This window comes from Myxocyprinus asiaticus, chromosome 1, assembly GCF_019703515.2.
Source record: "Myxocyprinus asiaticus isolate MX2 ecotype Aquarium Trade chromosome 1, UBuf_Myxa_2, whole genome shotgun sequence".
Taxonomy (NCBI): domain Eukaryota; kingdom Metazoa; phylum Chordata; class Actinopteri; order Cypriniformes; family Catostomidae; genus Myxocyprinus; species Myxocyprinus asiaticus.
Genome location: NC_059344.1, coordinates 60,420,136 through 60,443,393, shown reverse-complemented (window position 1 = coordinate 60,443,393; position 23,258 = coordinate 60,420,136). Strand labels below are relative to the sequence as shown.

The window sequence follows — 23,258 nt, the reverse complement described above, 5'->3', positions numbered from 1 at the left end:
CATCATACATACTGTGCGTGAGGCAATCAGCAACCCGGACAACCGAAGTATACTTTGGCCTTAACTGCGCATACTCTAAACGTGCAGAATGCGCATGCGCCTGGAATTATTTGCACTATATAAGTGGGTCCACAAGGGGGCGACATTCTCAGTTGACCTGTTTGCTGTCACGAAGAAGTGCTAGATTTAATCACCGCTAATCATCAGTAGACAAAGGCAAATTTTGTCATCAGCACAGTCTTCGCGGACTGTCCTCGTACGGCCCAGATTTTCTCGACACGCGGACAGTACTCGTTAATGCTCGTCATCGCATGCGCCTGCCGTTGACTGTACTAAAAGAGTATCACAAGGCTGTTGTTGTAGGCATGTGTTGAACGCGTTCATATTATGTTCGCGGTCAAAAGAGTATACTTTGAAAGGCAACGTGGTCGACCAGGTGCGATTCGATACGGAACACAGAAAAACGAAGTATGCATGGGCCTCAAGCGTTTGCGTCAAAAAAGAAGTATACTTTGGGATTTACTGTTGCTGCTGTTGATCACTACACAGCGTGCCATATTTGAATTTGAGGGGAATAAAAAGGAGTCTGTATTAAGTTCCTAGGTCACATCTAATTTTCACAATTCCTGGTTTTTGGAGTATTCTGTCAAAAGACAATTTTTTACCAATTTAAACAACAGTTGGCTACAGCCCCTTGAACAGGCTGTATTTTATCCCTCAGCCTCGTTTTCATACTCGTGTTTGGTGCGTTCCCAGGCGTTCTCACTTGTAGTCGAGTGATTTACAAACGCTGTGCGAATCCGTTCGAGCGAGTCACTGAACAGAACCGATTCTGAAGAACGATTCGTCCGAGATTCGGACATGACTAGTGCACAATGCGGCAGTAGTCCGAAAGAGAGCGCAGTATCCAGGAGTGCTTCGATAGAGGCAGTTCACCAGGCATGGCAAAGGAAGGGACGGAGATGGCAGAGGAAAGTGAGCAAATACTGGACAAGAAGGAGCCGGAGGATCCCGTTTCTTCGGTGGATTTGAAAGAAATGCGGGCTGTGATGTTGACAGGCTTTGGTGGTCTGAACAAACTCAAAGTCACCAAGAAACCCATGCCAGAGCCTCAAGAAGGAGAAGTCAAGATTCGCGTGAAAGCATGGTAAATATTTCAGCCTAAATATTCCCTCATTTATGCTGCGAACCGTGATGCGCAACTGGGAACAGCAGCAGGAATAGAGGCAAGACGAACAGGTGTCTTCACGTAATATCCATATTACTGATTTCATTTAGGATTTAAAACAGTATATGCATTTTGGGGATTTTCTCTTTAGCATAATGCAAAAGTGAAATACATCTTTATATTTTTCCTGTGTCTGTGTTAAACCTCTGCGTAGTATGTGCGATTGCAGAGATTTCAAAACATCCCGTTTGTTGCAATGTAACGCTCAATACTTTTTCATGTTTGCTTTTTAATGCATTAGGTATCATGAACATATGTTAGTTAATAAAAAAATACAATTGTTCATTATTGTAGTTCATAGTGCATTAACTAATGCTAACAAATGCTATTTTTGTTGTAAAAAATATATTAGTATATGTTGAAATTAAAATAAATATGACTAAATGCTGTAAAAGTCTTGTTCATTGTTAGTTCGTGTTTACTAACAAATGGAACCTTATTGTAAAGTGTTACCGCTTTGGGTTTATGACACATAAATAATTTAAATAAAGCAATACTTATACTTATTTATTTTGTGATAACATGTAGAAAACACTCTTTGCCTCTCATGCAAGGGCGTAGCTTCTGGGGGGAATAGGGGGAGGTAACCCCTGCGATCAATGGAAACATGGGTAAATGCTTCAAGCTGCAACCCCCACAATGCTCCAGCCAAATCTGTGCCCTTGCTCTCATGTAGTTGATTCTTGCTTGGCTGCTCTTGGGACATTTAAACTTTTGTTGTTGGGGAGGGTTACTTTTGAAATGTATTCCACTACAGATTACAGAATACATGCTGTAAAATGTTATTTGTAATGTATTCCGTTACTCAAGATCAGTAACGTATTCTAAATACTTTGGATTACTTCTTCAGCACTGGTAAATTTTTTCACTTGTTTTGACTATAAAAACTCTAATGTTAAAATACACACGTTAAAAATACATTCTCTGAAAAACCTAAATATCTTATGCAGTGTTGTTTCTAAAACAAGATAAATCAAATTGATCTTGTTTTAAGGATTTTTAGATATTGTTACAGGAAAACAATACAAAAATTATTATCAAGAATACGATTTTTGGGGGGCCTGGGTTGCTCAGTGGAAAAAACGCTGGCTACCACCCCTGGAGTTCGCTAGCTCGAATCCCAGGGCGTGCTGAGAGACTCCAGCCAGGTCTCCTAAGCAACCAAATTGGCCCGGTTGCTAGGGAGGGTAGAGTCACATGGGGTAACCTCCTTGTGATCACTGTAATGTGGTTCATTCTCGGTAGGGCACGTGGTGAGATGAGCGTGGCTGCCACAGTGGATGGCGTGAAGCCTCCACACGCGCTATGTCTCCGTGGCAACACGCTCAACAAGCCACGTGATAAGATTCACGGGTTGACGATCTCAGACGTGGGGGCAACTGGGATTCGTCCTCCGCCACCCGGACTGAGGCGATTCACTACATTACCACGAGGACTTAAAAGCTCATTGGGAATTGGGCATTCCAAATTGGGAGAAAAAGGGGAAAAATCCCCCAAAAAAAGAATAAGATTTTTGCCCTAATATCAAAGGTCTTACTAGAAAAAAGAAATTATGATCCAACGTGAATTTTCTTGATAAAAAAATATGATCGTGCCTGGTAACATGTGCATGTAAAATGGCTAGAAATAGCATTTTAGCTTAGCGTAAAGCTGACAATTTACACAAGGTTTATTTCTATTTCTTCTGCTCCAAACTTACTTCAAACTTACTTCTCTGTCTGCTCGTATGAATGTAACACATCATAAGAAAGTGTTTCACTGCTGTTCAAATGCACTTTGGATCGTATAATTTATATGGATAAATGTTTTCCATCTGAAAGGACTAAATATTAAATGAAACAAATGACAATAAAATGCAAAGTAATCTCTTCAGTAATCAAAATACTTTTTGAATGTACTGTATTCTAATTACCAATGATTTAAATTGTAACTGTAGTGGAATACAGTTACTTATATTTAGTATTTTAAATGTGTAATCTTGTTACATGTATTCCGTTACTCCCCAACCCTGGTTGTGGAAACATGGTACAAATTGCTGGAAACATTACATATTAAATAATGGATTGTTCCGAGTCGAAATCCTAATTGCAATTCTATTTTAATGCGTTATAATTTGTTACATTACTTGCTTTGAAACTGTAAACAGCCTACAGATAGACTAATGAACAAAGCCCCCCTACCCCCAATACGATTAAATATTATAATGTACATTTAATATTCATATATAATGTAGGTGAAGTATTTTATTTAAAAAATCCATGTGGATTGCCTGATATAGCACACGTGGGCTTTGTTAGGCGAAATCAGACATTATTTGATGAAATGTTTATGTTGACACTAACGTTCAATTTTTACAGTGGGCTGAACTTTCTAGATCTAATGGTTCGTCAAGGAAATATTGATAATCCTCCCAAAACTCCTCTTGTGCCTGGATTTGAGTGTTCAGGGATAGTGGAGGCAATGGGAGAAAACACCAAAGGGTTTGAGGTATGTTTAAACATGTTGTGTTCATGGCTGATAATGATGCTTCAAGTGGAACTAGGTGTGCACCAAAATAGAAATTTTGACCGATTGCTGAAAATGTATTTAATATGGCAAATAACATATATGATGGCTAATATTAAAAACACCGTACACAATGAAGTGTCAATCGTATTTTCAATCAGGTTAAGCGTACGATAGATATGATGGATAATAAGTTTAGTGCTTTGTGACTTGACAATCATATGGAGTTAACTGTTTACATTAGAAAATAATAAGCCCTTTTATTATCTTCTTTCAATAACAACCTATTCAGACCGATACCAATAATGAAAAAAATAAATAATATTAATGGGTACTGATACAGTCATCGATATATGCGTCCCTAATAGGAGCCATCAGTTGGGAAAAAATACATAATCCTGGACCACTTTTGAATATTATGTACTAGTAACAATATTCTTAGTATATGACAATATACAATAGTCATATTCTTTATATGACTTTACTAAAAAATAGTCTGTTTAAAAGAATTGTTTTGCCTCCTTTCAGATAGGAGACAGAGTGATGGCATTTGTAAATTACAATGCCTGGGCAGAAGTGGTGTGCACACCGCTGGATTTCGTCTATAAGATCCCAGATGACATGACATTCCCAGAGGCGGCTGCCTTCTCCATGAACTTTGTGGCTGCCTATATGATGCTGTTTGAAGTGGCCAATCTCCGGGAGGGGATGTCTGTATTAGTTCACTCAGCAGGAGGTGGGGTGGTAAGTCTGTTGCTTTGAGGGTTAGGGTTTAGAAAGTGAACTTCAAAGTAGCAGACCAAAAATAACTACATCATATAAGATATTTGAAACGCCAGTTAGTGAAGTTATGTATATTTTAACTTATGCAAAAATAGTTGATTTGGGTGCAGTTATTCATTTTGATCTGTAGTGATCCCATATTCATTACTGAGTTTAAGACATCTTTCCAAGCTAAGCAAAGGTTTTTTTAGAATGATCTTTGCAATGTAGTGAAAACAGACTCAACATATGGCTTTTATTTGGAAGTGCTCAAATAGTGATTCATGCTCTGGCTTGACATGATTACTAGAGCTCTATTTTCACAAGCGTGCTAGGTGCAGTGCAAAGACCGTGCCCTACATCTTATCCAATTTTCGTTCCAACGCAAAGCACAAGTGGGCATGAGTAGGAGTGTTTGCACTGTCTGTGAGTGTATTGTGCGTTAATGAAGTGTCACAAAGCGCTATTTGCGTGTCTGAGAAGCACATCTAATCTCGGCGCAAAGTCTAAACTCAGTTCCTGCATTTGCAGTTTGGGCATTCCACCAGCAGATGATAATAATAAGTTTATTTTGTATAGCACCTTTCCAAAACTCAAGGATGCTGTACAAATATTAAACATAATATCATAATATCTGTGGTTAAAAGAGAAACATATAACAAATATACATTACAAATCAATGAACAATGCGAGAGAAGCAAAGCATGTTTTGAGTGTCCCGTAACACCGTCAAGACCACAAGTGGGACAGGCCAATAGAGAACATACATCGCAGTCTGGTGGCAGGAGGAAACATACTTCCTCTGTAGTATTTCACCACCAAACACCATAGCACTGGAACGATGGCAGACAAAACGGTAGAGAGTTCACAGCACGGATGTAGTTATTGTGTAAAAGAATGTAAGACGCAAATGGTCCATATTTCTATTCTTCTAATGCATTGCATAAAGTCCATTTATACAACCAACTTCTTATGAATGTGCTGTCTTTGTTTACATTGCTGGTGATTGACTAGGAATGAAATATATAATAGGATGCAGACGTAGACGGAGAAGAACCTCTGAATTTAATTGCACTTGACCTAGACCATTAGTGCTTTGTGCGTGCAATTCTGCGAACCCACTTGCGCCTAGACTTAGCGCATGCTTGCACGAAAATTTCAAAACTCATTGGCCATGCCCACTGAATTTGCACGTGACGTATTGCATAGCACTGCGCTTAAGGCATAACGCTCTTAATATAGGGCCCTTTTTATTAAATTTTGGTGTATAATTCATCCCGCATATGCTACGGACATGAATGATATCTCAAATCATGTGGTGTGCTGAGGAGAGGTGTGCTATTGATTTTCTTAGTCATCGGACTTGCAAACCATATCTTGGAATATTTGGGGGTGGGTCTTTTAAATTGGACCACTAAGTAACCCCTCAGAACACCCTAGCAACCCCATAGCTCTGAGTTTTGCATGGGCAAGCACTGCTCCCATTTTTGTCAAAAAAATTTATTATGTTTTTTTACTATGTTGTTTTAAGTTGCCATTGCTCAAATGTCATTGAAAATTTACAGAATTGTTCACTTTTTCCTCTTTTTTTTTTTCAGGGTCAAGCTGTTGCTCAACTCTGTTCCACTGTCCCTAACGTCATTGTGTTTGGGACCGCCTCGCCCTTCAAACACGAATCCATAAAGCATTCAGTGACACATCTCTTCGACAGAAACATTGACTATGTTTCAGAAGTTAAAAAGTAAGGAGGCACACATTCTGTTTTGGCATTTGGTTGGTTTAGGGGGCAAAATATATGTAAATTAGGCTACTTATGGGGATCTGGAGGGATTAGATGATTAGAGAAAAAATGAGTCTTTCAGGGAGGCCAGTGCAAGCCTGAGAGGGCAAACATCACTAGTTACTTCCTCTAGATCTGCGTGGCTCCAGTCCCCATGGCAACACCCAGCTTAGATGGGAAAGTAGTGTGTTGTGTTGTGTTGTGGGGATGGGCACTGGTACATCCCTCTTTGAACGCTGATCAACAAGACAAAAGGCATACAAATGTTCAGCAACTGGCCAAGCCAGAGCCAATCACAGCAAATTTAGAAATAAATTATTGTGCCGATGATATGTTTTGTTGCCTTACACTTTCCATGCCAATTTTTCACATTTATCAAGCACCTTTTGTACATGTTGTCCATTGTTTTAATGGTTTCCCTTACAAAAACTCCTTAGCTATAGTGGAACCATTGATAGTGATGGTCTAATATGGTAACAATATGGTACTGAATGATTAGCAAATGAATGTGCTGTAAGTAGTTGACACGTAATGTGCCCATGTACTTTTATTTGAAAAAATCAAGATTTTAAGTTAGATAAAAAAAAAATATATATATATATATATATATATACATGAATAAGAGAAAGTGTTAGGCCATGTAACTTGTCACCACTTCTCTTAAAATTTTCCCCATTTTTAATCATCTTTGTACCTTAACTTCATTTTAAATTGTCCTGCATTGACAAATAAATTATTATTATTTTTTAAAATGTACTCCCAATTAATATAATACAGTATATGTTTTATATAATGTAACATTTGCATGCAATACATGGAAAAAAAGTAGTAACCTGCAATTGACACCTCAAGGATCTATTTCTTGTTCTAACCATTAAAAATTACTTTGTTGGAGTAGCCTAATTTTTCAGGTAGATGTGTCAAATTAAATGACATATTTTAATTGAATAAAACCAGTTAAATCAGATGTTACCACATTAAATCACATTATTTTTAGGTTACCTCACAAAACATTTACAGTATTGTTGTAACATTATAATTTTGCTGTTTAAAAAGTTTAAGCATAATTTATTGTACATCAAGGTACTTAAAGGGATAGTTCACCCAAAAATGAAAATTCTCTCATCATTTACTCACCCTCACACCATCCCTGATGTGTATGACTTTCTTTCTTCTGCAGAACACAAATGAAGATTTTTAGAAGAATATTTAAGCTCTGTAGGTCCACACAATGCAAGTGAATGGTGACCAGAACTTTGAAGCTCCAAATAGCACATACACACATCATAAAAGTAATCCATACGACTCCAGTGGTTTAATCCATATCTTCAGATGCGATATGATAGGAGTGGGAGAGAAACAGATAAATATTTAAGTCCTATAAATTCTCTTCCCTGCCCTGTTGTTGGGAATATGCACAAAGAATGTGAATCACCAAAAACAAAAGAAGAATGTGAAAGTGAAGATTTATAGTAAAAAAAAAAAAAAAAGACTTAAATATTGGTCTGTTTCTCACCCACACTTTTCACATCGCTTCTGAAGACGTGGATTTAACCTCTGGAGTCGTATGGATTACTTTTATGCTGCCTTTATGTGATTTTTGAGGCTTCAAAGTTCTGGCCACCATTCACTACCAATTACCTTGTGAAAATACTCTATTTTACCTCTATATTAATGTTTTATAATATTGATTTGATCTCTCTAAATTAACTGCCAGAACTATTAAATTATTTAGCTGAAAAGCATTTTTGGTGAACATCAAATAAATTCAAGTAAACTGAGTATGAGGGAGGAGATTAGGACTCTTATCATCACAGTGGTTCCACATTCCTCTTAGGATCAGGGGTAGAGCAAAATTTAATTAGTCTCAAGTTGGTCCCTCTTGCACAATAGGCAGGACCCCGGGCATCACAAGACCTCCTGATGGTTAAGCCTTGTAGGCGGTCCAAGCCCGATGAAGATGGGAAAGCATTAGAGTCCTCATATATAATGACATACCTCTCATTCCAAAGTTGCACTTTTCCACGAGACACTGAAAAACATATGTATTATCGTGTTTGTTGTTGATTTAATATGTTTTGTTGGATGGTTTCCAGAGTTTTAAAGGACTTGGTCTTCTATAGCCGTTGTTTAGACCTGTAGCTAGAACTGGCCAGAGTTTAGAGCAAAGAGATGGTTAATGGCTTCTCTTTTGTGCCGCAGGATATCTCCAGAGGGAGTTGATATTGTTCTGGACTGTCTGTGTGGAGAGAACACAGGAAAAGGCCTTACTCTGCTCAAGCCAATGGGAACTTACATTCTTTATGGTTGGTATCACACTGATAAAGAGCATTCACATTGGGTAAATTACTGTAAATCAATTAAAAAACTTTTTAAGAATGAAAGGATTTTCTTTGAAGGAATAGTTTACTCAAAAATTACAATTCGGTCATCATTTAGTCACCCATGTCGTACTCATTTGTGCAACACTAAAGGAGATGTTTTGAAGAATGTTCACACTGCTCTTGTTCTTAGGAAAAGCATTGAGCGACCAGTGGTTATAAAGCATTAAAAAGGACAAAAAGCACCATAAAAGTAGTCCTCACATCTTGTGCTTTTTTCCAAGTTTTGAAGACTTATGATACATTTGTATGAGGAAAAGACAGAAATTTAAAGGAACGTTTTGTTTCAATGCAAGTTAAGCTTAATCGACAGCATTTATGGCATAATGTTGATTACCACAACAAAATATTTTCAACTCGTCCCTTGTTTATTTAAAAAAATGGGGAAAAATGTGGCTATAGTAATGCACTTACAATGGAAGTTAATGGGACCAGTCCCGAAACAGTAAAATGCACACCGTTTTAAAAGTATAGCTACAAGACTTAAACATTATATGTTTTAACATAATTTTAGTGTGATACAATTGCTTACTAGCCTCAGTTGTCATGACAACGTGATGCCGGTAAACCCTGTAATCTGGTAAACATTGTAACGGTGGTAAATCCCTGATTTGATCATCCTAAAATCACGTTAATATGTATAAAGTTTACGTCTTGTTGCTATACATTTGAAATGGTGTGTTTTTAAGTGTTTATGGACTGGCCCCATTCACTTCCATTGTAAGTGTTACTGTAGAGTTGAAATCATTTTTTTGGTAGCAATCAACATTATGGCATAAATGCTGTTGATAGAGCTTAACTTGTATTGAAACATTGAGACTTTTGAGAATGACAGGGCTATTCCTTTGAAGTTATAATTCTATATTAAAATAACATCACACAGTAGTCTTGGACAATGTATGACTATGCAAATGTTACTGAAGAGAACCAAAAGAGCAGCATGTTTTATTCCACGTGTTGGAAATTTTCTGAAATGTTCATTTGTGACCTGTGACCCTGATTTGAAAGCGGTCACTCGACATTCAAGGTGTCGCACATTAAGTGGTTCATGGCAAATTGAGGTTAATCCACACGAAAGATAATAGCGCAATGCCTGTGACTTTAATTACTCCTATTCTCTTAGCTTTTTGTCCTATTAGGAGTCTTTAATTAGGAGGGACACCACAAAGCAGAGATTATGCAAAATTTAGTTTTAAGAACACATTATTACAAAATTATGGAATCATTATAATGCTGGATAGAGCCTATTAATGTAATGCAATGGCCTCATTATTGTTTCATATGCCAAGACTATACTGTGTTTTTACTTTACAGATTTAAGGGGGAAAAAATACTATTAACAAAGATTCTGTTAAAAATTGCACACATGTGGGGCATGTTTTTACACTATATGGGTAAAGCTGTCACAGCGGGACGTCATTAGATTGCCTATATAGACTTTTCAGCCTAATTCAAACAGTAAAACAATTATGAAACAGTTATGAAATTCATGAAACAGCAAAATGGTAAAAAGCAACATGCAAAAATGTCAAACCATTGTTTTGGGCAATGTACATTTTGTAATTAATAGATTTAAATAAATTTGTAACTTTTAAAATGCATGTGACATCTTTACCCAACCAGAGTTATGAAAAACACTCTTGTCCTGAGAACGCAGTTCAACCTTTTGGTTCAAATTTGCCTTCATTATATAGGTGACACTTGCATGAATACATATTCACTACCGGTCAAAAGTTTTGAAACACTTGACTGAAATGATCTTCTAATTTAATAGGGTTTTAAACTAAGTGTTACATAGAGAAAACTTTTGTCTTAAATCCTTGTTGTTACTGAAATAAAGCCCTTGTGAGAACTTCCTCGTGTGAAAACTTGCCCCTGTCATGTAGGTAGGTTGCAACTTAAAGGGATAGTTCACATAAAATGAAAATGCTCTCATCATTTACTCACCCTCATGCTATCCCAGATGTGTGACTTTCTTTCTTCAGCAGAACACAAATGAAGATTTTTAGAAGAATATCTCAGCTCTGTAGGTCCATACAATGCAAGTGAATGGTGACCAGAAATTTGGAGCTTCAAAAAGCACATAAATACAGCATAATAGTAATCCATACGACTCCATGTCTTCAGAAGTAATATGATAGGTATGGATGAGAAAGTTTTTTTTTGTTTTGTTTTGTTTTTTTTACTAAAAATGTCCACTTTCACCTGCCCTCCTAAGTGCTTTCTGCTCTCCTAAGAGTTCTTCTTCTTTTGTAATTTGGTGATTCGCATTCTTTGTGCACATTGCCAGCTATTGGGCAGGGAGGATCATTTATTGTAAAAAGGACTGAAATATTCATCTGTTTCTCACCCACACCTATCATATTGTGTCTGAAGATATGGATTTAAACACTGGAGTCATATGGATTACTTTTATGCTGCCTTACATGATTTCTGGACACTCAAAGTTCTGGTCACCATTCACATTCACATTGAATGAATCAATAAAGTTAAGGTATTCTTCTAAAATCATTGTGTGTGTTCTGCAGAAGAAAAAAAAAGTCATACAGATTTGGGATGGCATGAGGGTGAGTAAATGATGAGAGCATTTTCATTTTTGGGTGAACTATACCTTTAACTTTTTGTCAACATTTTTACAGGTTCATCAAACATGGTGACAGGAGAGACCAAAAGTTTCTTCAGCTTTGCTAAATCTGTGAGTACAGTTTGTAATTCATATTTTTAAAAATTGAATGGTTACAAAAATGTTGAAGATGTACAGTTTTTTGTTTTGTTTATTTGTTTGTTTTTACTGTAAATGCTTTAAAAGGGATTTGTGATCCAGTATCTTTGCTGTGTAGTACTGTGCATATTTGTCTCTCAGTGGTGGCAGGTTGAGAAGGTGAACCCAATCAAACTCTATGAGGAGAATAAAGTCATGGCTGGATTCTCGCTCCTGAACCTCCTCTTCAAGCAGGGAGGATGCAGCCAAGTCAAGACAGCAGTACAGAAACTTCTCTCCCTCTATGACCAAAAGAAGATTAAACCTGTTGTAGATTCCCTTTGGGCACTGGAGGAGGTAAGAGGCAGTGCTTTGTTGGATAGTTCAACCAAAAATGAAAATTTGGTCATCATTTAATCACCTTCATGTTGTTCAAAATTCATATGACTTTTTTTTTTTTTTACAGTGGAACACAAAAGGAGATGTTAAGCATTATATTAGGGACTGACAGTCTCAGTCACCATTTAACTTTCATTGCATCTTTTTCCTGTGCAATTAAAGTGAATGGTGACTGAGTCTAACATTCTGCCTAACATCTCTTTCTGAGTTCCAAAGAAGAATGAAAGTGATAGGAGTTTGGAACAACTTGAGGGAGTGTGAAAGATTAAAGAGTTTTCATATTTGAGTGGCAGATTGTTTTGTGAACCTGCCACAATGGAAGGCAGGTTTTGCAAACAGTCCTGTTATTGAAAGATTTTGCAGTGCCTACTACTGTATATTGGTAGTTGGTAGTGTTATTATGCAGAGATGCAAAAAGATCAGCAAATCAGAACAGAGGGCATTTACATAGAAGTCTTAAAGGTACAGTAGCAAATAATTGATTCAGTTAATTTATTAATATCATAGAGAGGAAAGAAAATGGTTGTGAAAAACTAAAGCATGACGGTTTTTGGTGCAAGAATCCTTCATTAAAATTATGAATGGACCTCTGGGGGAAAATAAAGTGATTACATTTTTATTTATTTTTTGTTATGAGCCCTTTAAAAATAGGCATAGAAACTGCCAACTAAATTTAATTGACAGCTGAAACACTATAACTTTCTTTATATTCAGAGTTTTTTGTAAAATTTTACTTTAGATTTCTGTCACCAGTCAAGCAGGAGATTTCCCCCTTTGAATCTTGCCCTCAAAGGGATAGTTAGCTTAAAAATATAAGTTTTGTCATTATTTACTCAGCCCAAATCTCTATGACTTTCTTTCTTACATAGAGCACAAAAGTAGAACACTTAGTCACCATTCACTTTCAAAGCATTTTTTCCATACAATGAAAGTGAATGGTGACTGAGGCTGAAATTTTGCCTAATGTTCTGAATGTCCCTTTATGTTCTACGGAAGAAGGAACAACATAAATGTATATAAATAATGACAGAATTTTCATTTTTTGAGTGAACTACACCTTTGGTTCTATCTATCCAAAACATGGCTGTTAAGACATTCATAAAGGAACAGGCATGGCAGCCTCTATTTCTTGATGTAATCAGAAGCTGTCTCAGCTCTTCAGACGACAGGTGGGCTGTCCAGCCCTTTTCCATTTTTTGCATTTTCTACTCAAGATTGCATTTTCAACTCGTCCATCGGATATTTAAAAAAAAAAAGGGGCCAATCAGGACTGAAGTGGCTAATCGGGAGGATCAGGGGAATTCCCGGTGGGCCGCTCACATATTGGGATGGCAACACAGGTCCATAAGTTGATTAATAAACTTTGTCATGTGTGTTGCATAACAGTTACCAACCGTCCGTATCGTCCAGTATTTAAGGAATCAGAATTGCGTTCCTCATTATAGTGGACACAGTCTCTAACATATTTTATCGTATCACACCAAAACATATGAGAGAGTGGGCTGTGAGGGATGAAACATTGGCTGTTGCGCCATTACACGGACGCTCCACTTGACAGTGAGGGTAGGATCAAGGAAGATCCAGCGAGAACACAAACTTATAGCTGAATGGATGATGAACGACGTGCTTCAGGTAGCAGATCATCATAAGTTCAATACTAACTGTGGTCTCTCAATCTCAATCAGTTAATCTCTGAAATCCTGATTCCTTGCTGTGCAGAATGATAATATTCTTTACTGTCACAAAATAAAAGAATACTTTAATGAACACAGATGCAACAGTACAACACGGTACAAAAATAATGGGACTTTACAGCTTTCAAAAGATGAATCTCAACAAAACAAACTGCGGGGGGCCTGGGTAGCTCAGCAAGCAAAGGCTCTGACTACCACCCCTGGAGTCGCGAGTTCGAATCCAGGGCATGCTGAGTGACTCCAGCCATGTCTCCTAAGCAACCAAAATTGGCCTGGTTGCTAGGGAGGGTAGAGCCACATGGGGTAACCTCCTTGTGGTCGCTATAATGTGGTTCGCTCTCGGTGTGGTGCGTGGTGAGTTGTGCTTGGATGCCGCAGAGAATAGCGTGAAGCCTCCACACGTGCTATGTCTCCGTGGTAACGCGCTCAACGAGCCACGTGATAAGATGCGGGATTGACGGTCTTAGTTGCGGAGACAACTGAGATTCGTCCTCCGCCACCCAGACAGAGGCGAGTCACTACGCCACCACGAGGACTTAGAGCACATTGGGAATTGGGCATTCCAAATTGGGGATAAAATCCCCCAAAAAAAAAATAAAATGTGCAGAGTGCTTTCAATATTGTATTATGCGCTCAAGCCCGATTCTCTTAAAGAGACAGTAACCATATTGCCAGTGTTCATAACATTTACATTCCAAGTAAAAGAAAAGTACAGATTTGTTTTTTGTTTATTTGTCTTTTTTCACTCTTCTTGTTGGAATTTGGCGCTTTTGTTAATGGCATGTAAATGTTTAAGACAATCACTCAGCTTTCAGTAAATTTCCTAAACATTTCAGTGCTGCACATATTTTCACTGGATCTGTTGCTGTGTTAATTAAAATGTCTAAAATACAAAGCACTAAAATTTTAATTGTGAAATATTTATGTACAGTTACAATTCTATAGTGTTATTCAGTAGTGGTTCTAACACGCCCCCATAGTTGTTGACGGGGGGGGGGGGGGGGGGGGGAGGGGTTGGGGGGTTTGGGTGATTGTATGGCGCCCTGGGCGAAACTGCTTCCGCCCCCAAAGTTGTTGACGAGGCACCCACACAGACACCCCCCCCCATCCCCCCCTGGTGCCCCCCGCAAGATGTTGCCCTGGGCAACTGCCCATGTCGCCCATGCCTAAATCCGCCACAGGTGTTATTATTTGCCTAGGTAGACTTTAAAACTTGACATTACAATTCACTTATTTTTACAACAGATTCAATGAATTCACTTTATTAAGGTACAAAATAAACAAATAATGTATTTTTGCTAGACCTTTTCTCTAGTCTGTATCTTAATTCAGTATGCAGACAGCAATTTTATTTTTTATTTTTTTATAAGTTCTTTGGTTCCAGGCACCTTATGCAAGTGTGAAAATACCATATATGTTTGAGCACAACAACACTCTCTACTTCTTATGTCAGAAAGCTCAAATCTAAGTGATTTAAACTTACATTTTATGCCATGTGTGATATAAAGATATTGAGAACTTATAATTGTCTAGTTATTGCATAATTTATATTTTCGCCATGTTCTCGTTTTAGCGTAATACTTTTAACACCCATCCCCCTACATCAATATACACATTGTTTAAAAAGTATAGCCACATCCATTATACAGCCATTATACTGTACATGATTTTAGTGTGATAATATCGCATAGTTACCTTATCAGTATAAAGTTATATCAAATATTACAACTTCCTTGCCATGTCGATGTAACGCCAGTAAACCCATATAAGCGATTTTATCACACTAAAATCACGTACAGCAGAGATTTTATCTCACTATATTCATATTTACACGTACTGTATAATGTTTACATCTTGTGGCGATGCTTTTGAAACGTGTATTTTAATGTTTTCGGTTCGGGCCCATTCACCTCCATTGTAAGTGCCTCACTGCAACCACGATTTATAAATAAACAAGGAATGAAATGTGGTAATCAACATGCCACAAATGCTGTCTATTGAGCTTTAATTGTATGGAACCTGGAATATTCCTGTAAATCACTGCAACAATAAATGGTTTTTGCACCTCTGTGCACATCCCTAGTTTGATTTTGCAGCCTGGTTTTTATTTCCTTTATAACTTATAAATAATGGATGCTTTGTTTGCTATCATCAGAGCAAGGTTTCTCGCTCTTTGTATGTCATTCACTCTGACGCCAAATATATTAACACATCTCCGATGTTTTCCTGCAGCTGACTGAGTGCACTGTTTATATCACACTGATTGAGTGCATCAACAGAGAGCATGTGTCTGACTCTTGAGTGTGAGAATATTACAGTGTTTGTTGTCTTGTTGTGTATATAATCAAATTAAGTTTTCATGTTTATCATACAGTGGTGTGAAAAAGTATTTGCCCCCTTCCTGATTTCTTATTTTTTTGCATGTTTGTCACACTTCAATGTTTCAGATCATCAAACAAGTTTAAATATTAGTCAAAGATAACACAAGTAAACACAAAATGCAGTTTTTAAATGAAGGTTGTTATTATTAAGGGAAAACAAAATCCAAACCTACATGGCCCTGTGTGAAAAAGTGTTTGCCCCACCTGTTAAAACATAACTGTGGTTTATCACACCTGAGTTCAATTTCTCTAGCCACACCCAGGCCTGATTTCTGCCACACCTGTTCTCAATCAAGAAATCACTTAAATAGGACCTGCCTGACAAAGTGAAGTAGACCAAAAGATCTTCAAAAGCTAGACATCATGCCGAGATCCAAAGAAATTCAGGAACAAATGAGAAAGAAAGTAATTGAGATCTATCAGTCTGGAAAAGGTTATAAAACCATTTCTAAAGCTTTGGGACTCCAGAGAACCACAGTGAGAGCCATTATCCACAAATGGCGAAAACATGGAACAGTGGTGAACCTTCCCAGGAGTGGCCGGCCGACCAAAATTACCCCAAGAGCGCAGCGACGACTCATCCAAGAGGTCACAAAAGACCCCACAACAACATCCAAAACTCTGCAGGCCTCACTTGCTTCAGTTAAGGTCAGTGTTCATGACTCCACCATAAGAAAGAGACTGGGCAAAAATGAGTTCCAAGACGAAAACCACTGCTGAGCAAAAAGAACATTAAGGCTCGTCTCATTTTTGCCAGAAAACATCTTGATGATCCCCAAGACTTTTGGGAAAATACTCTGTGGACTGACGAGACAAAAGTTGAACTTTTTGGAAGGTGTGTGTCCCATTACATCTGGCGTAAAAGTAACACCGCATTTCAGAAAAAGAACATCATACCAACAGTAAAATATGGTGGTGGTAGTGTGATGGTCTGGGGCTGTTTTGCTGCTTCAGGACCTGGAAGACTTGCTGTGATAAATGGAACCATGAATTCTGCTGTCTACCAAAAAATCCTGAAGGAGAATGTCCGGCCATCTGTTCGTGACCTCAAGCTGGAGCGAACTTGGGTTCTGCAGCAGGACAATGATCCAAAACACATCAGCAAGTCCACCTCTGAATGGCTGAAGAAAAACAAAATGAAGACTTTGGAGTGGCCTAGTCAAAGTCCTGACCTGAATCCTATTGAGATGCTGTGGCATGACCTTAAAAAGGCAGTTCATGCTCGAAAACCCTCCAATGTGGCTGAATTACAACAATTCTGCAAAGATGAGTGGGCCAAAATTCCTCCACAGCCTCATTGCAAGATATCGCAAACGCTTGATTGCAGTTGTTGCTGCTAAGGGTGGCCCAACCAGTTATAAGGTTTAGGGGGCAATCACTTTTTCACACAGGGCCATGTAGGTTTGGATTTTGTTTTCCCTTAATAATAACAACCTTCATTTAAAAACTGCATTTTGTGTTTACTTGTGTTATCTTTGACTAATATTTAAACTTGTTTGATGATCTGAAACATTTAAGTGTGACAAACATGCAAAAAAATAAGAAAACAGGAAGGGGGCAAACACTTTTTCACACCACTGTACCTTATTTCAGAGAGGAAACAACATGACACTACAATACTGTGTGTGTGTGTGTGTGTATGTATGTGTGTATATATATATATATATATATATATATATATATATATATATATATACACAAAATTAACAGTTTCTCTGGATTTACTATTTATAGGTAAGTGTTTGAGTAAAATAAACTTTTTTGTTTTGTTCTATAAATTACTGACAACATTTCTCCCAAATTCCAAATAAAAATATTTTCATTTAGAGCATTTATCTGCAGAAAATGACAACTGGCCAAAATAACAAAAAAGATGCAGTGTTTTCAGACCTTGAATAATGCAAAGAAAACAAGTTCATATTCATTTTTAAACACAATACTAATGTTTTAAATTAGGAAGTGTTCAGAAATCAATATTTGGTGTAATAACCCTGTTTGTCAATCACAGCTTTCATGTGTCTTGGCATGCACTTTACCAGTCTTTCACATTGCTGTTGGGTGAATTTATGCCACTCCTGGTGCAAAAATTCAAGCAGCTCGGCTTTGGTTGATGGCTTGTGGCCATCCGTCTTCCTCTTGATCACATTCCAGAGGTTTTCAATGGGGTTCAGGTCTGGAGATTGGGCTGGCCATGACGGGGTTTTGATCCGGTGGTCCGTACTGCCATCCTCGCACGCCCAGGACCAGAGCTGGGAGGGATTGGACAAGTGGACGCGCTGCCGGACCCGTTCTTCGGACCCCCGGACGCCGTAATGAGTCGCCGGTGGTGAACTGCTCACGTTACTGCCGACGGGCTAGATGCTGGGCCACCTTCCCCTCATGCTTGCCGTGGGCCTGGGAAGACAGGCCGCCAGTGATGCCGTCGCCCCACGCACCGTGGACTTTGGGGGGGAGTGTGAGCGGCCGACTGACCCAGCCCGTACCTGGGCTTTTCTATGGACACTACCCTGCCCCTTTCACAGAGCCCCGTTCACCGCAAGGATGCCAGATTCCCCCTTTTATGAAAACTGTTCCCCCTTGGACACATTATTACCCCTTTTGGAATTTTTTACATTTATTATTGTTTCCAATAAATGCCTCTCCGAGGCTTGACGCCACACCCACTGTGTCTGTCTCTTGCTCACCCTGCCACAATATATATATATATATATATATATATATACACACACACACACTGACAGCCAGAAGTTTGGAATAATGTACAGATTTTGCTCTTATGGAAAGAAATTGGTACTTTTATTCACCAAAGTGGCATTCAACTGATCACAATATATAGTCAGGACATTAATAACGTGAAAAATTACTATTACAATTTGGAAACATTTTCAGAACTTCTTAAACTACTTCAAAGAGTTCTCATCAAAAAATCCTCCACGTGCAGCAATGACAGATTTGCAGATCCTTGGCATTCTAGCTGTCAGTTTGTCCAGATACTCAGGTGACATTTCACCCCACACTTCCTGTAGCACTTGCCATAGATGTGGCTGTCTTGTTGGGCACTTCTCACGCACCTTACAGTCTAACTGATCCCACAAAAGCTCAATGGGGTTAAGATCCATAACACTCTTTTCCAATTATCTGTTGTCCAGTGTCTGTGTTTCTTTGCCCACTCTAACCTTTTCATTTTGTTTTTCTGTTTCAAAAGTGTCTTTTTCTTTGCAATTCTTCCCATAAGGCCTGCACCCCTGAGTCTTCTCTTTACTGTTGTACATGAAACTGGTGTTGAGCGTGTAGAATTCAATGAAGCTGTCAGCTGAGGACATGTGAGGTGTCTAGTTCTCAAACTAGAGACTCTGATGTACTTATCCTCTTGTTTAGTTGTACATCTGACCTTCCACATCTCTTTCTGTCCTTGTTAGTGCCAATTGTCCTTTGTCTTTGAAGACTGTAGTGTACACCTTTGTATGAAATCTTCAGTTTTTTTGGCAATTTCAAGCATTGTATAGCCTTCATTCCTCAAAACAATGATTGACTGACGAGTTTCTAGAGAAAGCTGTTTCTTTTTTGCTATTTTTGACCTAATATTGACCTTAAGACATGCCAGTCTATTGCATACTGTGGCAACTCAAAAGCAAACACGAAGAAAATGTTAAGCTTCATTCAACGAACCAAATAGCTTTCAACTGTGTTTGATATAATGGCAAGTGATTTTCTAGTACCAAATTAGCAATTTAGCATGATTACTCAAGGATAAGGTGTTGGAGTGATGGCTGCTGGAAATGGGGCCTGTCTAGATTTGATCAAAAATGACTTTTTCAAATAGTGATGGTGCTGTTTTTTACATCAGTAATGTCCTGACTATACTTTGTGATCAGTTGATTGCCACTTTGGTGAATTAAAGTACCAGTTTCCTTCCGAAACAGCAAAATCTATAAATTGGCAATAAATATATAACGATTTTGGGGCTTTTTTGCTTTTATTTATATGCAAATATAAATATAATGTATTGCAGACATAGGTAAAGGTATTATTTAAAATAAATGTTATTTTTATTTAACACAAGATTACGTATTTCAAAATATTATCAGAAAATGTACCAACAATTAAGTTCTCATAAACAGTGCTTGTTAATCCCATTGACATTGAAGTTGGAACCTGAGCCGTATTCAGGGACCAGAATATGATAGAGACCTTGAGGTGGGCTTTTTATTTTACTTGGGCCAGTGAATGACAAGCTAGCAACCATCAAGAACACCCTAGCAACCACATAGGAACATGCTAAAAAAACCACTCAGAACACCATACAACTGCATACTGTAGCAACTCCATGGCAACCAACCACAACACCCTAGCATTGTGGTTGTGAGTACATATGATGTCATGTCACTACAGCACTCATCTTTTATTAAAAATTTGCCCTGAGACATTTTTTATTTTATTTTTTATTTTTTTTATAAAAGACAGTTTTGCGCTTGCTAATTCTGTGTTCTTGTAAATGTTATTTGAAAATAATCAACAGCTCATTATACTGCACACCTGTGATCTTTTGGAGAGACTTCAAAGCACTGCCATTACATTTGCATACACAGCTGGTGCACATACAGAAAATGCTGGATTCATGTAGGGCTGCTTAAGCTTGCATACTGATTTAGCTGACATGTTATTATAAAAAATCTTGATACTGTTAAAATTGTATGTGGTTAGTGGTTAAATGTACAGTACATCTTCAGAAGCGATATGATTGGTGTGTGTGAGAAAATGATAAATCTTTAAGTCCTTTTTTACTATAAATCTTCACCTTTTACCCCGACCAGTAGGTGGCGATATGTACGAAGAATGCGAATCATTCATAAAAAGGCTTATATTATGTACCTCTTATGATGAACTATAATTCGTTCATAATAAGACCAGGAACACGTTTTGAGAAAGTACACAGTGTCAATTTTGATTTTATGTTGACATGAACATCAAATTTTCTGGTGAGTCATTGCACTGCATAACCGTTTTCTCCATACTGTCTGCTTTAGGCAGCACATGAGGCAGCTATTGGGCTTGAATTAAACTCTATTTGGATGACAGGAGATTGTAAAGCAGTTAGATCCGTGCACTCAGCTAGTGTCAGATGATTAGAGTGCTCTGTTTTACCCTTATCCTAAGCACATGTGTGGTCCTAATCACCTGACTGAGCTGACACGTCCCACAGGAAACACAGTCACATTGCTAATGAGAGAAAGAGGGAGAGAGAGAAAGAAAAGAATGGAAGACAACTGACGAAAATAGAAGTGGGGTGATATAAACAATAAGCCATAAGAGGCCATGCATTATGCAAGGAATCGAGTGACTTACTGATTTGATAAAAGAGCGGCATGTCCAACAAAAAGTATATTTATTATTAATAATATTGGAATTAACATTTCTTCCACCAAGTAATATAGATCTTTAGTGTAACTTTCGGCTGTTTGTGGTTGCCAAGCAACATAGCAACTTGGCACATTAAAATAGAATGTCGAGTCACAGGATTGCGTTTATAGTCATTTTACAGCGGTTTCGAACGCAGACGACCAATCCGAATTTAGAGTTGGAACTATGCATTTTATAAAATAAGGGGTAGAAAGTAAGAAATAGGGTTAGGGTTAGGGTTAAAGAGTCTAAAAGAAAAAGAGAGAGACTGAGAACTGTCTTTATAATGGAAAAAGAAGAAGAAAGAGCAGAGAGGTGTAATAAATAGAGGTAGATGACGGATGACAGACAGTAATGTCTTCAGCAAGCTGCAGGAGGGAACAGAATCTCATTATGTGTTTACAGTTGAAGCCGCTGTCTCCCCTTTGGCAAAATATGAAAGATGGCTTTCTTAATGTGAAAAAAATATGGTCAGAGCTCTAATATTCAAATGTTATTCCTATTTTGTTTTTTTGGCAAACGATATAGCTGGCAGGGCACTGATATTTGTGCCTGTGTTGTATGTGAATTTCATGCTTATTTTCTAATCAGACAGGCAGTTACTGATGTATGCCATTCATTCCTCTAAAGATGAAGATTTATGTCATGTCAGTATTTGAAGCATTCTTTCTAACGTCATCACATAGGAGAGACAATCACAAACAAGTTAGCGATGACTCTTATCTAGCAGTATCTTCTGTAAAGTTCTCTTTGAGTTGAGAAAAAGAAGTGTGATCACTTCAATTAGATTTTACAGTAAGGTTGTATTTTTTTTAACATTAGTTAATGCATTAGGTATCATAAACTAACAATGAACAATTTTTTTTGTCACAGCATTTATTCATATTTGCTAATGCTAATTTATAAAAATAAATTTTGTTATTGTTAGTTCATGTTAGTTTATAATGCATTAACTAATGGTAACTTATACAGCATAAAATAAAAATAAAAAATAACACATAATTTTACGGATGTATTAGTATACTCTATGTTGAAATTAACCAAGATTAATAAGTGCTTTAAAAGTATTTTTCATTGTTAGTTCATGTTAACTAATGTAGTTAAGGAATGCTAATGAATACAATCTTATTGTAAAGTGTTGCCAAATATTTAAAAATGTAAATAAAAACAATACATTTGTGGCACAAAAATTATTTTGAAATGATTCTTTTTTTTTTTTTTTTTTTTTTTTTTTTTGCAAGGTTGTTGGTTGAATTTTAACATAAACAACAGATGCTAACACTAGCTGTTAATGGACAATATTTTTATTAAGAACATTATTTATGAAAGTAGTTGCAGATTGTTCTTGACTCATCAGCTGATCAAAATATTTACTAAGAAAAAAAATGTAACCAAATTTTAATTATATTGTAGGTCCCACTTAAGAGTCTTGCTTTAAACATATATTTTTAACACAAAGCTAAACAAGTTAGTGCCATATAAAGGAGAAAATATTCAGAAACATTGTAGTTGTTAAAACAATGAACTGATACATTAAAGCAGTGTTTAACCAGTTATAAGAATATAACATGCTTTATTATATTTATTATAGTATTAAAGCAATGATCATATTTATTTGATCTGTGCTTTCTTTTCAAATACAAAAGGTTAATATATTTTTTGTTAAAGGAACAGTTCACACAAAAAGGAAATTGCTTTCATCATTTAATCACCCTCATGCCATCCCAGATATGAATGACTTTCTTTCTTCTGCAGAAATGCAATGATTTGTAGAAGAATATTTCAGCTCTGTAGGTCCATACAATGTAAGTGAATGGTGACCAAAACTTTGAAGCTCTGAAAAGTACATAAAGGCAGCATAAAAGTAATCAATATGACTCCAGAGGTTGAATCCATGTCTTCAGAAGCTACATTTTAGGTGTGGCTGAGAAACAGATCAATATTAGAGTTATTTGTTACTATATATCTCCACTTTCACTTTCAGAGTGTGAAAATGGAGATTTATAGAAAAAAATGACTTCAATATT

General features: G+C 37.3%; 1 protein-coding gene across 1 annotated transcript in view; it reads left to right on the top strand.

Annotated features, from left to right (window-relative positions):
- The first annotated feature begins 750 nt into the window (after nt 1–750).
- LOC127440636 (synaptic vesicle membrane protein VAT-1 homolog-like) overlaps nt 751–23,258 on the top strand; it is a 35,670-nt gene continuing 13,162 nt past the window's right edge. The window contains exons 1-7 of the mRNA XM_051697362.1: nt 751–1,147; nt 3,586–3,715; nt 4,262–4,477; nt 6,094–6,236; nt 8,478–8,581; nt 11,296–11,351; nt 11,520–11,714. Coding sequence (XP_051553322.1) covers nt 942–1,147; nt 3,586–3,715; nt 4,262–4,477; nt 6,094–6,236; nt 8,478–8,581; nt 11,296–11,351; nt 11,520–11,714 — 1,050 coding nt within the window. The 5' untranslated portion in view covers nt 751–941. The remainder of the gene's footprint in view (nt 1,148–3,585; nt 3,716–4,261; nt 4,478–6,093; nt 6,237–8,477; nt 8,582–11,295; nt 11,352–11,519; nt 11,715–23,258) is intronic.